This window comes from Capra hircus, chromosome 11 (genome assembly GCF_001704415.2).
Source record: "Capra hircus breed San Clemente chromosome 11, ASM170441v1, whole genome shotgun sequence".
Classification (NCBI taxonomy): domain Eukaryota; kingdom Metazoa; phylum Chordata; class Mammalia; order Artiodactyla; family Bovidae; genus Capra; species Capra hircus.
The window spans coordinates 70,608,838-70,623,820 of NC_030818.1; the positions used below are offsets into that span (position 1 = coordinate 70,608,838).

Genomic DNA, 14,983 nt, shown 5'->3' on the forward strand with positions numbered 1-14,983 from the left:
ACTGAATAGAATTACTTCCTCTCCATACCTTACACATTATATACTTTCTACTGCTTTTAAAAATTTTTTATTTCTGGCTGCGTTTTGCTGCTGCTCATGGGCTTTCTCTAGTTCCAGCAAGCAAGGGCTACCCTCTAGCTGCAGCGCACGGGCTTCTCATTGTCGTGGCTTCCCTTGTGGCAGAGCACAGGGTACTAGAGCATGTAGGATTCAGCAGTTGTGGCCCATGGGTCTAGTTGCCCCTTGACACGTGGACTCTCCCCGGAGCAGTGATTGAACCCATGTCCCCTGCATTGGCAGGTGGATTCTTAACCACTGAACCACAAGCAAAGTCCCTGTACTTTTCTGATAGAATGTCAGCTCTGTATCACGTAACTGAATGACAATAAACAAGCAACTAAATAATCCCGGAGAGAGTAGGCTATCGGTATGTTATGTGATTAAATGGACACTGCTGAGAATTCACTTCCACAAAAATCATAACAGCCAGGCTTCCCTGGTGGCTCAGACAGTAAAGCGTCTGTCTGCAATGCAAGAGACCCGGGTTCGATCTCTGGGTTGGCAAGATCCCCTGGAGAAGGAAATGGCAGCCCACTCCAGTACTCTTGCCTGGAAAATCCCATGGATGGAGAAGCCTGGTAGGCTACTACTGTCAAAGGGGTCACAGAGTCAGACACGACTGAGCGACTTCTTCATGTGTGTATATATAAAATATATACATATATATATCAATGTGCCCAAAATGATCTCACTACATAGATCCCATTTCTGACCCTCATAAGGGCTTCAAAAATCCCAAACCTAGAGCCTCACATCTACTTTCATCAAATACATTCATCCATACCCAGAATTTATTTTTACAAATTAATCTCAAATATTGTCACCTATTTAGTTTTCTCACCGAAAACATTTGAACAAGAATCTACATAAGGACATTTTATAAGGACATGTAGGACATTCTATAACACAGCTTAAATTATGTGGGTTTACTTAAGTTTCAAAATCATGAAACACACAAGGGGGAATATTCTGGATTAACAAAGCAATGACAACCAAATACAGTATGTGATCCTTGATTTGATCAAGGGCAGAGGGTTAATTTTTCAAAATAAAAAAGCTAAGAAAAATTACTCTCAAAAAAGACACCACACATCCTCAAAACTCTTGACTGGATTAGGAGCAGAATACTCTGAAACTAGGAAACAGTCTTCCTAAGTTTGGGACTTAACTTCTGGATTTGTCTAAAACAAGAAATAGTGAGCATCCACCACAGTCCTCTAGGTGGTAGGGCAGAGAGGAAATCTGACTCAGACCGCTGAGCAGGGCCTGACACATGACCACATGCGCCCTTGACCATCACAGCAGCCTCGGTCTGCAGGAGCACGGCCCGGCCAGGTGGGACTGGATCAAGGAGCCACCACTGGCTTCTGAAAGTTCTTAGGTTCTTCACTTTGATACAAATTCTAGATTATCCAAAAAGCCTTGAAAGCATGTGCCTATTAATGCTAGTGGAACAAGACCCTTTTTTAAAAAACCTTCACACCACAAGCCCAAACCTGTAGCTGTGTTCCCCTACATATACCACAAGACAAGCACTGGGTAAAGATGAATATTTATTCACTTTACAAAGAGAATGGTATTAAATTGCCATAAACAGCTCCATTTATAGACAAATATAACTATACATTACACCAGTAGCTGACTCTAACTTTCCCAAGATGCTTGTATAGCTCCAGCTCCACTAGTTGAGCACGGAAATCTGCCATCGATGTGAGAAGTCCCTCAGAGATAATGGTTTTATGTTTTACATATTCACAGGTGGGAAAAATAAACCCATCTCCCCAGCCCTTTCTTAAGAGTTGAGCTTCCATCTGCATGTTCCCTACAGAGCACTGAGCAAATACTGGCTCATTCTTAAAAAAAAAAAAAAAAAAGTTACTGATAATTTGAAAAGGCTTTTATAGCACACAAAATACTTCTTTATACATACATAAAAAATCTTGAGTCAGATTTATTTTCAGGTAAACATACCCTAACACTGCCAAGAGTGGGTGATGAAAAGGAACACATTAAATTACGGAATTATAAAAATATTTTCTTTGGAAAAAAATTCCAACAAGGTCATCATTAATATCTAAAACCAAAGAGAAAAAAATAAACAATTGTTCTTTGATCCATTAGTAGTTTAAATAAAAATGAAAACCTCTTCAAAAGCAGCTGAAACTGAATCTTTTAAAAAGTTGCAGGTAATGAGCACTTCTAAATCTATACACTGATGATTCTTTACAGGCAACCTGCAGTCAAGAAAAATCCTTAATATGGCTAATTCTTTACTTTTTAATCATCATGATTTCTGTGTATTTTAAAAAAATATTTCACATGACAGCTTGAAAAATAAGTGGTTGTTTTGGGGAAGCACTCCATATATTCAATCTGATTCAAATCAGATTACCACAGTTGAGAAGCTAGGAAAACTGGTGATTTTACTATTATTTTTTTAATCACAATCATTTTTACTCCAGTTTTTAGTTTATCCCTTCATGTTTTATGAAAATGTACCAAATTAAAATTGTTTCTCTAGTGCTGCTTTGTATCAGGATGTGATGAAAGATACCAACCTGAGATAGGAGCTGACTCCTTCATTAAAGTCCAGTTCTTGAACCCCTACGTGGGAAATGTCTTTTCATTTATGTCAATTCTTGGCATATCCAATCATACTAGGATATTATATTATAAAAATATACCATATATTGGACACTCATGTCAGTACATTGCAGAAAATGTGTCTATTTACTGTGTAAAGTTTATTAACATTTGAATGAAACTCTCTTATTTACACAGTTAGGTCTGGGGTGCTCAGGACAGCAAAGTGGCATAGGAACCACCATTAGGAATTTGGAAATGTGCAGCGGTCCTTGGCATCTGTCAGAGACAACCCTCCCCAGGAGAACTCGGCAGCAGTGGGTAAGGTGAGCCAGTTTACACAGTTCGTTTGGCCTGCTCTTTTCTGTTCATTCTTCTTCACTTTCATTCTCAGGATCTAAATCAGAATCTCCATTTAATTCCTTTTCACTTGCCACATCTCTGTCCTCACCATTTTCTTCATCTTTGTCTTCATCATCCCCTTCTTCCTCTTCATTCTCTTCATCAACATCCTCATCTTTTTCACTTGCTTTCTCATCCTCATCTTCATCCCAATTATCCTGGTGGAAACAGTAAGCAAGGAAAGCATGACTGAAGGCCTCGTTCTTACAGGATATAGGGCATATTTATGTACGAGGAAACAAATACTTACATCAGAATCCTTATCTGCTATTTCATCATCAGATTCCTCTTCAGAAGATTCTGTAAGAAGAGGGAAACCTAATTTTAATTTTGTGATCAAAGCAAAAGGCACAGCACTGTAAACTAATAAATGGAATCAGACTCCTGAATTTACTTTTAGAAATATTATTTAGCTGCCCTCCATCTAAGGATTATGTCGTACTTCTAAAAGGAGCACAATGTTAGGCCAACTATATCTCAACAAAAGCGGGGAGGAAGGGTGGGATCACAAAAAGTGTAATTAATTCAGGTATGTTTTTATGTTCTTCAGTTATGTTTTATAGCTTTCTCTATAAAGGTTTTGCTTCATTTTTTAGAGGTATTTCTAGATAGTTTTGTATGCTGCTGTGAAAGGGATCTTTTTTCCTAATACATTTTCCGAATGGGACATTATGGACATACATTACTGGGACATCATAATGCTACCAATTCCTTTTTTGCTAGATCTTGGTATCCAGTAAGCTTGCCTATTTGCATATCTTAATACCAGTGCAACTGCAGATTCTGCTGTATTTTCTATGTGGAGAAGAATAACAACTGCAAGGTCCAATGTTCTAGAATTCATTTCTTTCATAAAGTACAAGGCAGGATATCCAAAAGTAGTAAAAGTACACTATTGTCTCGTTAATGACTTTGTTATAATACATTCTACTTGGCGACGAAACATGACTTTACTTCTATAATTAATCTGCTACTTAGCATCTATTTGAGGATGGCCTAAAATGCTATTTTGACTACATTTTTCTGGTTCTGATTCATAAAATGCCTGAATTATTCGTATATGACAAAAATGACTTGTTCCTTAAAAGACTAATAAAATTCATTTATAAAACCTGTGTCTGGTACCTTGTGAGGCAAGATTTTGACTAAGTAAATTCAAAACTATTACTTCAAGGTTTCTCTTTCCAAGTCAATTTTGGTCATTGAAGCTTCCCAAGAAATTACCTATACCATCCAGGTTTTCTGTATCTGCATGGCTGTTCATGGTGTCCATCTATTTAAATCTCTTCCATACCTAATGCTCTTTTTTTGTCACTATATTTGTGCCCTCTCTTTCATTTGATCGCATTTTTGCTGGTTTCGCCAAGGGCTTGTTCATTTTATCGGAGAAGGTGTGCCAAAGCACGATCTTACTCACAAATCACAGAGCTGAGTCAATGTGAAAATGAACTGTCCAGCATATACCCTAAGTCTTTACCTTCTTCATACACCAACTTTGCCTTCTGAGCAGGACAAGTCGTTTCCTTTGTCTTCTCGGACGCTGTGACCTGAAAGATAATCAGGCGCTATTGTGAAGTGGAGCGTAAACTTATCTCAAGCATCACCCAACCTCCCCAACAGTGAGCCCACCCTCAGCCACTGTAACGGGCGACCTTAACATGACGCAGTTCAAACACCAGGCAAAAGGCAAGTGCGTCAAATACAAGAAAGAATTGCTTTGTGTAAGCTGAAAATACTTCTAAGGTAAGATTTCCTTCTGTGACCAAAAGCTGTAGCAATACCCTGCGACTCTTGTTCACAGCACCACAACCATTCTAACTGTATTAACAACTGAAACATTGATGGTGACGAGTTAAAGTTGACACAGGTACTATCAAGTACATAACATTGCCTAGTTAAAAATTAGATCTTCATCTACCAGTTTTTGTTTTAACTGAAATAGGGCACTTTCAACAGTCAGGCAAACAATTCTTATTCCTCTCTCCATTACTCTCACATTCAAATGTTTAGCACAAAACAATCTGATCTACTCACTTGTGTGATTAGAAGGATGAGCTTTCCATGAAGGTGGGAGAGCTTCTGGAAAGTTTTTACTCTGCTTTCCATTAACTGGTACAGTGTCCCCAGCTGGGGTACCAAGTCAGGCAACTACAAAAAGATGACAATAAAAACGATACCTTGACACTATCATAACAAAACATAGATAACAAATACAGAAGTCATGCTCACATATGTCTGCCTATTCAGCCCCAAGGAAATGCCTGCACTTCTAACGGCAGTGGCAGCCTATCACATAGCCTAGCAAAATCTCAAACTTTCAGAGGCCTTTACTGTACTAACAGCAAAAACAAATAATACATTTTTTAAAAAGAATGATAGAAGGTCAGGAGAAACTGCAAGGCAAGACAAACTGCAGGGTGGGACCTCTTTGTGTTGATCATATTATTTTTGAAAACATCAATATAAAGCAGACACTAAATAAAAAGTACCCTCAACTTTTTTTTTTTTTTTTCTTAAAAAGGACTTCACTCTGAAACTTCCTCTCTGATGATATCACAGGATCAACCTCTACCATTAGGACCCAGTAGCTACAGGAAGCTTTTCAGAGCTTCCAGAGACCCACAGGACAGAGGGACAGACCACAAAGCTGACCTTCGAGTATTTCAAACGTACTTCCTGTTAACGAATCCTCTGACTTATGCTTCAGAAATGAAAGCAGGAAATTTCTTTATTCGTCCCTCCAGAGCTGTAGAAATAGGGACCCCACTCTTTGTCCTTTAACTAGCCTTTACTTGCCCTCCTATCCGACACTAAATAAGAGTATTTCATTCAAATGTTAAATTTTAAATAATAAAAATGAGTGTGTGTACATTACTAAAGCCCCCATGCCTAGCAGTCTTTGACTTAAGAGAACGTGCTTAAAGATACCTGATAAGGAAGAAATTAAGGGAAGGTGGAAGAAAAGCACTGTTCTCTGAGGAAGAGAACCGTTTTGGGCTGCAGAGTCTACCCTATACTGTACTTCCATAGTCTATTTTGCCCTGACCTACGTTATACAACTACCATTCCAGTAGTTGTAACTTAAGGGTTGAATCCAGAAGGGATTCACTTCAAGTCCTCCTAAGGCTCTTTTCACCTCTAAGCAATTCAACAAGGTCACAAAGTAAGTGCTGTACTATGCTTGTGGTGATCTCTCCATTCCCATCACCATGCCACTCAACCACCACCCCCCAATCTCCCAAGGCTTCTGTAAGCTAGGAAAACCAATACGCATTGTTTCCTGTCTCTTCCCCCATTTTCACTCCGTGACAGAGATCACCACAGACGTACAGAGAATGAACTGCCAAACTCAAAACAGGTTATCCAGTAGTCTTTCCTATCTCAAACTACTGAAGGAAAAGGAGCCTGAGAACAAGGGACAGTGATCAGGCAAGAATCGAGTGAAACTGTTCTAAGAAAGGAAAAACTATAGTTTAAAGAGCAATTAAGAATTTTCAACTCTCCATTAAAATCTTTCAAGAAAACCTACTGAAAGATGCTAGATAATCAAATAAAAGGAAGAAAAGGCCAACTGCATGATTTTATTTCTAGTTTAATGTAACTGAATTAATGATGTGGTAATAACACAACTTCTATTATGAGATATAGAACTGTTTTTTTTTCTGGTGCTGCTTTAAGATTTTACACTCCCTCCCTTACATCTGTATAGGTAATAAGGAGCTGACAGCAGCCCCAGCGAAACATCAGGTATTAAATATTTATATCATTTTTATCACAAACCACCCATTTAGCCTCCTGAGGCAATGTACAACAGACATGTTAACACGGGGGATATAAACTTTTAAAAATTACTAAGCTTTTTAGCAGGAGGCGGAGAGATACATACAATGTACAGATAATTCTGCTAAACAGGTTGTGTATACAGAAAAACATCTGAAGGCTCCTATGTAACTTTTCTCCTTTCTGTATTTTTCAAGCTTCTCTACAGAATATGTATTACTTCTAAAATCTGGGTCAACAAAAGACTGGTTTATCAAAGGTAACAACAATGGCAATATGATATTGCACCTGGGGAAAAAACAAAATCTTTAAAAGAAGCGGCTGACAGTTAAAGGGTAGATGGTTTTTGTTAAGCCACAGGTTCATAATCCTTATCAAATCCAAACTATTCAACAACTCCAAGTGAACAGACTTACTGTGGATAAGTAGGATGCATGGACCGTTAACACACATTTTAGCCACTGAACCATTAAAATAGCACTGAAAAAAAAAACAAACACAACAAATCAACTAATATTCACAAATCCCAAAGTAAATACAACAGAGTTATAAAGATCTAGAAAATGACTCCAGTAATAAACCACTATTGAATACGACAGTCCTTTCATTCTTCCACTGGGTCTATTTGAGGTCTGTGTAATATAGCAATCTCTTGGGAAAGGGAGAGGGTAGTAAAATGGACTAGGTAACAGGACAAAAACCCCTTCCTCTAAAAATAATTCAATTCCAGATATAAAATGAATGTTTTACTTCATAATTAGCTGATACCAAGGCAGTAAACTGGGCTCAGTTGACACTGCATTTTATGCTCATGTATCTGAGCCCATCTCTTCATTATAAGGTACAAACAGCAGAAGATATCCAAACCAGCATTAAGACAAACATAGGCCAAAAACATAAGTCAGGCCCTAATTAATGAACTCTTCAACTTTCCTCTGTGAGCTCCAAAGTCTAATGGAGTCTATCAGTAAAAACAACTTAGAAAAGAAAAATCCATTATAGACACTGATGATGCCATAGTACAAGCTTAAGATCCTTGAGAAAACAACACCCCCTGTGTGCGTGCTAAGCTGTTTCAGTCCTGTCTGACTCTTTGCGACCCTATGGACTGTAGCCCGCCAGGCTCCTTTGTCCATGAGATTCTCCAGGCAAGAACACTGGAGTGGGTTGCCACGCCCTCCTCCAGCGGATCTTCCTGACCCAGGGATTGAACCTGTATCTCTTTTATCTACCTGCGCTGGCAGGCGGGTTCTTTACCACTGGCACACCTGAAGGAGGCCATCAACATCCTATCTAAATACTTAGTCATCAAATTAACAAAAGATGACTCATAAGATTAGTTATATACAATCTTTTCCTTATAGTGTCTTTTAGCAACTACCAGAGATTGAGCAAGTTCTACAAATGGCCAGTTTTACACATCATAATTAGGCCTAAATTATTAAATATTAATCCAGTAAATGACCTGATAATAAAGTTGTTTTCTAAAAGAAAGGAGAAAAAAGCAATTTAGATTGCCTAAACGTCTTACCTATTAGGATGTCCTTGTAATCTCTTTGTAAGCTGAGGAAAAGAAAAACAGTATTAGTCACAGTACTTCAGAGCCAGCCAATCTGAATCAATTCACACGAAAACACATCCATAGAACCAAAAGAAAAGCATAGCTGTATTAGGAAATCATTATTCTTGTTTCCTAACTCCTCAATGTTTGACCAACTTAACACCATCTAGGAATACATTCCTAAAATAACAGTAATTATCTGATAAAAAATCTAGGCTAGGATTTATGAATGAATGTCCAAAATAGACACAAAGACAGAAAATAGATCAGTGGCTGCCAGAAACTGGGGAGTAAGGACAAATGGGGCGTGACTAATGGGTACAGGCTGTCTTTCTGGTGTGGCAGTTGTACAGTCGATAATATACTGTGCAACACTGGACACTTTAAAGGTATGTAAATTATATCTCAATTTTTAAAATACATAGGAAAAAATCAAGGTTGGGGAACTTTCGGCTGAGAAGACCTAGTGGTCGTCTATCACGCACTCTTAAGTACCCTGCTCGTTACATACTGCAAACCCATGTCTGGATTTTCATCTTTGAGTCACAGCATTAGGACCTTAGAATGAAAAGTGTACTCAGTTACCTCTTGCAACAACGGAATAACAGCATGCAGGGGCATCCTTAATACAGTTCTCTTTATTAAGTTTAAATTCCTAGTTTGAAGTACTTTCTGTGAGGGGGGAAAAAAAATATAAATAAGCATACTCAGAAACTAAGGACACTACAGGAAATAGTCAGTAAAAATGATTTTAAAAACCACACACTGAAGAACCAACTGAATTTTAGCAAATAGAGGTAGGGATTAAATGAAGAATGCACTATTTCTTATGGCTATCAGACAAGTACAGTCAGCAAGTTATCAGGACATTTACTCCTTGGACTCTTTCCCTTCAACCCACCTCCCTCAGGCAACTACTGAACTATATATTTGGTTTGCATTTCCTAGAATTTCTATATAAATGAGAGCAAGTTGTATGTACTTTTTTGCCTGGCTTCTTTTAAGTTTGATATTCATCCACGTTGTTGATGAAGGAGTACACACTCTACCCTGCTAGATAATGATTTGTTTATCCCTTCACATGTCGAGGGTTCTTTCCAGCTTGGGGCTGGTAGAAATAAGGTCGCCCTGACCACTCCTGTACAAGTCTCTGGATGAACACTGGTTCTTGTGGTAAACGCCTAAGGACGGAATGGCACATTCCTGTGGCAGATGTGTCCCTAAGGAACTGCCAAACTGCTGAGAGTTTCAGTTACTCTGCATCCTCCCCAACAGATGGTACTGTTTTCTACATTTTAATAAAGCTATAATGGGTATGCAGTTGTCATCTCATTGTGGCTTTAATTTGCATTTATGATGATTAATGATGTTTAACACCTTTATATGCACTTACTGGCCATTGCAATATCTGTGAAATATCTGTTCACACCTTTATCAATTGGTTTTTACTTGAGTTGATTCTCACAAATGAGTTAAAAGAGTTCTATAAATTCTGGATATAAGTTATTTGATATATAAGTTGCGGTTTTTTTGCCAACCTATGGCTTGCCTTTTCATTATCTTAACAGTGCCATTTCAAGAAAAGCTTTAATTTTTTATTAACTCCAAGGGACCAATATTTCCCTAAGTGTGGATTCTGTTGGAATATGGTTTTAAAGAAAGAGAAAAAATAAAAGTTTACAAGACAATCAGCCAGAGGTAAATATTAACTGGATATTTGATAATTTTAAGAAATCACCATTTCCTTTTTTAGGTGTGATAACAGATTGTGGTTATGTTTTTAAAAAGAATTGCTAATGTCAGAGTTGAACAGGGATATATTTGTGGTTGAAATAAATAATAGGTCTGAAATTTGATTCACTATAACCTGGGGAGGGGTGTGGCAAACAGATAAAACAAGAACAGACAGGTTGGTTAGTGTTGATAATTTTTGAAACTGAGTGATGGGTTCACTGTGGCCCACTGTACTATTATGAGATGTTTCTTTAAAAAAAAAAAGATAACTGATTCACTTGTACTACTAAGGAATTTTTCAAAGCACAATTAAGTAAGCTATGATGGCAAATAAGTTATACTTTTTAAAACACTGTCAATTGTTTTCTGTAGCTTATTTTTCACCAAATCCTCACCAAGGTTTCTATACCATGTTAGACTAAAATCGACCTCCCGAGATACATACACTCACAAAGTGTTTTGAAAGTAATTTTAGGTTTTCATATATGTCTGGTTTCCCCCCTCATTTTACAAAATCACCTTAAACATAGGACATTCCCATTTATCAAAACATAAAGCAGAGAAACATTATTCATGGGTTGCCTATTCAAGTCACATCTATACTAAGTGGCACTAAGAGTCCCTAATAACAAATGCACTTAGCAAATGTGAACCTGCTTTAATCTAGTCCGGTAGTGCTTAAGGCCATTTTTTTTTACACTTAAATTTTCTCTACAGACCACCACTTCAAATTCTGGAATTTAAGAGGACCGAATTAAGCAACATACAAGCAGTCACCAACTTACAAACACAAAAATAGCAAATGCCTCCCTTTTATATACCCCCAACCCTCTTGAATTTTTCCCTCAAACCTCCTATCCATTGCCAAGGTTCCACCTCACCGCCCCCTCTCACGGCCAGGGGGAAATAAGTTTCTGGAATCCAGAGTAAAAACTCAGGAACGCATTTTCCTACAGAAAAAAATATAAATTGTGATCTAGAATGCTGAGTATTATAATTCAGCTACACAACGTTTATAAAGGCTTTTGTGAACTAAAGCCTAAGAACCCAGTAACAAGTCACAACAATATTTCTATGAGAAAATGCATTCCAGGTTCAAAATAACTCAGTTCAATCCCTTTGTAGGTTGGTGACTGTCTGTATAGTGCCACCAAGAGATAGACATTTGACTAAACGCACAAAACATTAAATTCAAGACAGTACATGACTATTCACTCTGTAAATGTGCTGTCAATTGCCTCCTAAAAAAAATTAACCATCTTATTTCCTTTAAAAACTGCTGTAATACTTACATTTAGAATTTCAAAATCATTACTTTCTAAGCCCTGTGTGAGGAGAACTGGAAAACTATTTGTCTGTGGAAGATCGTCCTTTTCTTTTTTTGTAGCTATATCCAGGGCTCCCAGGCGTTCTTCAATGCTAACCTACAGAACATAAATGACCAGTTAATGTTCCACCAGACAAGACCTTGCCACCCCACTCCAGTACTCTTGTCGGGAAAATCCCATGGGTGGAGGAGCCTGGTGGGCTGCAGTCCATGGGGTATGCAGAGTCGGACATGACTGAGCAACTTCACTTTCACTTTTCACTTTCATGCATTGGAGAAGGAAATGGCAACCCACTCCAGTGTTCTTGCCTGGAGAATCCCAGGGACGGGGGAGCCTGCTGGGCTGCCGTCTATGGGGTCACACAGAGTCGGACACGACTGAAGCGACTTAGCAGCAGCAGCAGGCAAGACTTAAACCAGTTTGGTCAAATTACTCTGTGTTTCTGTCTCAAGAGACAAAAAGCTCTAACTGATTCACAACTCAACACTGAAAAACACAAACATGCTCTTTCTTACTCCAACAGAATCTCATCACCATAAAGCCAATGTTGCACACAAGTGTAATATCTATAGTCCAAATTCACAAATTTTAGGGGGGAAAGAAAAAACCTGAAAAATCACAATTTGAGAATGTAATTCATAAAAATCCCTCTATAAGATTCAAAAAAGATAAGGGTCTGGCATCTGATTACTACAGCCTAAGAAAAAACCTATAATTTTCCCCTTTTTTAATTTTCCGTAAAAGCTTCCCCCTTCTATAACTTTCTCTTGCCATCAACCTCAAGTCTCTTGCTAACAAATATTATCAAAAGAGCACAAAGACAGGTTCCCCCCAAAATTTATAAGATGTCTTCCTATTTTTCTTTTTATTTGCTACTTGTACTTAACCAAACTCACTTGTACTTAACCAATCCCTTCTGAGAGCAAATCTAACCACTATGTACTGCCAGCCTCTTGGTAAATGAATCAAAATACAAATGTTCTGTTATTACCAAAACAAACAAATATGCTTTGGTAAAGCCTCCTGTCTGGGACATGTTTTATGAAAAACAATTTTTAAAAGGTAGGATGCAATTAAAGGGTTGGATCCAGGCCAAGCCAGAGAGAGTTGGCCATTATTTTTACATACAGATACCATGTTATTGAGGAATAATTTTTATGAATAAAGCAAGACATTTAAAATCAGGTAAAGAAACATAACATTCTTTCTCTAACGATAAAACAGTTAAAATTTGAGATTATTTAGATAAGAGTGACAAGTGAATGGAAGACAAAAAAGAGGACTTTTCATTGACAAGAACAGTAAACCATAATAGGGTTTTAAAAATTGCAAAAAAAAAACAAAAGAAATGTGTAAGTGCTTTAAAAGATTATAACGATGATCACTTTTAAATACTAACTAGCACTAAACCAACCAGGAATGCTCAGACAGCCAAGAGAAAAGGCATCATTGGAACTCAGCAACATGCGAAACCCAATGAAAATCATCACAGCAAGTCCTGGTTTAAACTACAATTACCTTACGCAGCTAAAAATGAACAAACAAACGGCCAGAAGAGCACCCTCTTTAGTTAACAGAGTTTTGTCCTCTCCATTTTCTGAAGTCTTCGGCTTTGGCTCCATCCAATATATTACGTTAGATTCTCCCAAGTCATCTTAAATTTCAAACTCAAAAATGGTCAGACGGATTGCATTACCTCCTTTTCCCCCAATTTTCTCTTGCTCTCTACTTCCTTGGTCTGTGGAGGAGCAGGCCTGACAGCTGCGTGATGACCAGGTATCCCGGGCACCAGAACTTTTGCTTCGGAATTCATCACTGGTGTCCTCACCTGTTGCACAGGAACAGGAGGCACGTGACAAAGGAAATTATGTCTTTAGTCCTTGTAAGATTTATCCCCAGTGAGAAAACTGACAGATTTTAAAAGGTTTTTCTACTGAAAAGTTTAATACAACTAACTCATAGGATATGAATTAAAGATACATTTTAATTGAATATGGGCATTTAAGTACAATCTGAACATTCATGGTTTTAAAGCTTTCAACACCAGGTAAGGGAAAGAATCAAGAAAAACAAAAATCTACCTATTACCTAATGACACAATGACTTAAAAATGTTAACAGTGAAGCTGTCCATTTTACTACTACCTTCAATAATTGATCTTTGCCAGAAATGCTCAGACAGCCAAGAGAAAGGTGTCATCTCTGAAACTCAGCCAGAAGCGAAACCATATGGATGTCATCATAGCACATCTTGGTCATTAGACTGCCAAACACAAGTCTACATGTAGATGCCACACTATATTCAAAATAGAGCATCACAAGAATGCTCTTATATATGGCATTTAATTCCAGCCCCATCACGGATTCAGGTTTTATTTCACCCTGAAATACAACAATCCTCTCAACAAAGTTACGCTGCTTTTTAAGTACAGAAACTGAGGAAAATAATTTATCGACAAATCTGATATTTACTCAGTGATACTGCATGGGGGGATAGAGGAGGAAGAATTAAATCCAAGGTTTTCAACTTCTAGTCACCTATGCACTCATTCATTCAACAAATTAAGAACACAGAAATGAATAAAGTTTTACAATCTTGATATCTAAAACCTAATCCCACAAAGTTAAGACAAGATCACAAATAAAGATAATATTTAAAGTCTAAACATAATATTACATAGCGATTCAATTCAAATATCTTTTTTCTTAACTTCTAATATACAATGCACTCACCTTTGTTATAGCTGTTTCTACTTTTGGGGCCCAGCAGTTTGAAATATCTCTTATTAAACACATATGAGGTTCTTTGGAATTCAAAGCCTGGGGACAGGATTTTCAAGGGGGACAGAGGTGGAAGAGGGGGAAAAAAAACTGTTAAACAGAGTAACTGGGAGTAAGAATAAAGTGAAAAAGAAATGCCTACTTGTGCATATTTATAAAAATGCAAAAAGGTATAGAAGGCTTCCAGAAAAAACTCCTGGTCACTCAGACTGATCATCATTCAGACTGGGGGCATTTGAGGAAAACGGATAATCTCTGAAGATAGCAGACATAATGTTTACTTTCCTTAGTTATGAACTGCTCAAAGTTTTCACACGTGCAGCTTCAAAAGATTGAGATTTTTTTTATGATTGAGATTTAAAATGTAACAGGTTTTAAAGAAAATATTATCAGCTCATTGCCCTTGTAAATAATAATCTGCTAAAAAAGACTGGTCCTACCCTAAGATTTCCTACTGCTATCCTTCCACAGGCTAGTCAAAGACAAGCACTGGCTCGAAGGTGAATTTCTATGTCCTGATACAGTAATAAACAGGAGGTTTATGCAGCAAAACCCCTATATATCTATAAGGCTTTAAAGTTATAGGTAATTTCCTGTACCCACATAATCAATCAATATCTGAAAGACACCAAGCAAACAGCTAACAGGCTGCATCTGGACAGTGGGATTATTAAAGGAGCCACATATGGTGAGAAGACTTATGTTCACAGCTTAACACTTCTCTCCCCTTTTTATCATATCATATCCATGTATTA

At 37.6% G+C, this 14,983-nt stretch overlaps 1 protein-coding gene across 1 annotated transcript in view; it reads right to left on the reverse strand.

The window, feature by feature from the left end:
• WDR43 (WD repeat domain 43) overlaps positions 1,597-14,983 on the reverse strand; it is a 37,621-nt gene continuing 24,234 nt past the window's right edge. Inside the window, exons 9-18 of the mRNA XM_005686855.3 lie at positions 14,181-14,267; positions 13,145-13,276; positions 11,413-11,544; positions 8,972-9,058; positions 8,357-8,388; positions 7,242-7,305; positions 5,080-5,193; positions 4,523-4,592; positions 3,296-3,345; positions 1,597-3,203 (exon numbers count right to left, since the gene is read on the reverse strand). Coding sequence (XP_005686912.1) covers positions 3,012-3,203; positions 3,296-3,345; positions 4,523-4,592; positions 5,080-5,193; positions 7,242-7,305; positions 8,357-8,388; positions 8,972-9,058; positions 11,413-11,544; positions 13,145-13,276; positions 14,181-14,267 — 960 coding nt within the window. The 3' untranslated portion in view covers positions 1,597-3,011. The remainder of the gene's footprint in view (positions 3,204-3,295; positions 3,346-4,522; positions 4,593-5,079; positions 5,194-7,241; positions 7,306-8,356; positions 8,389-8,971; positions 9,059-11,412; positions 11,545-13,144; positions 13,277-14,180; positions 14,268-14,983) is intronic.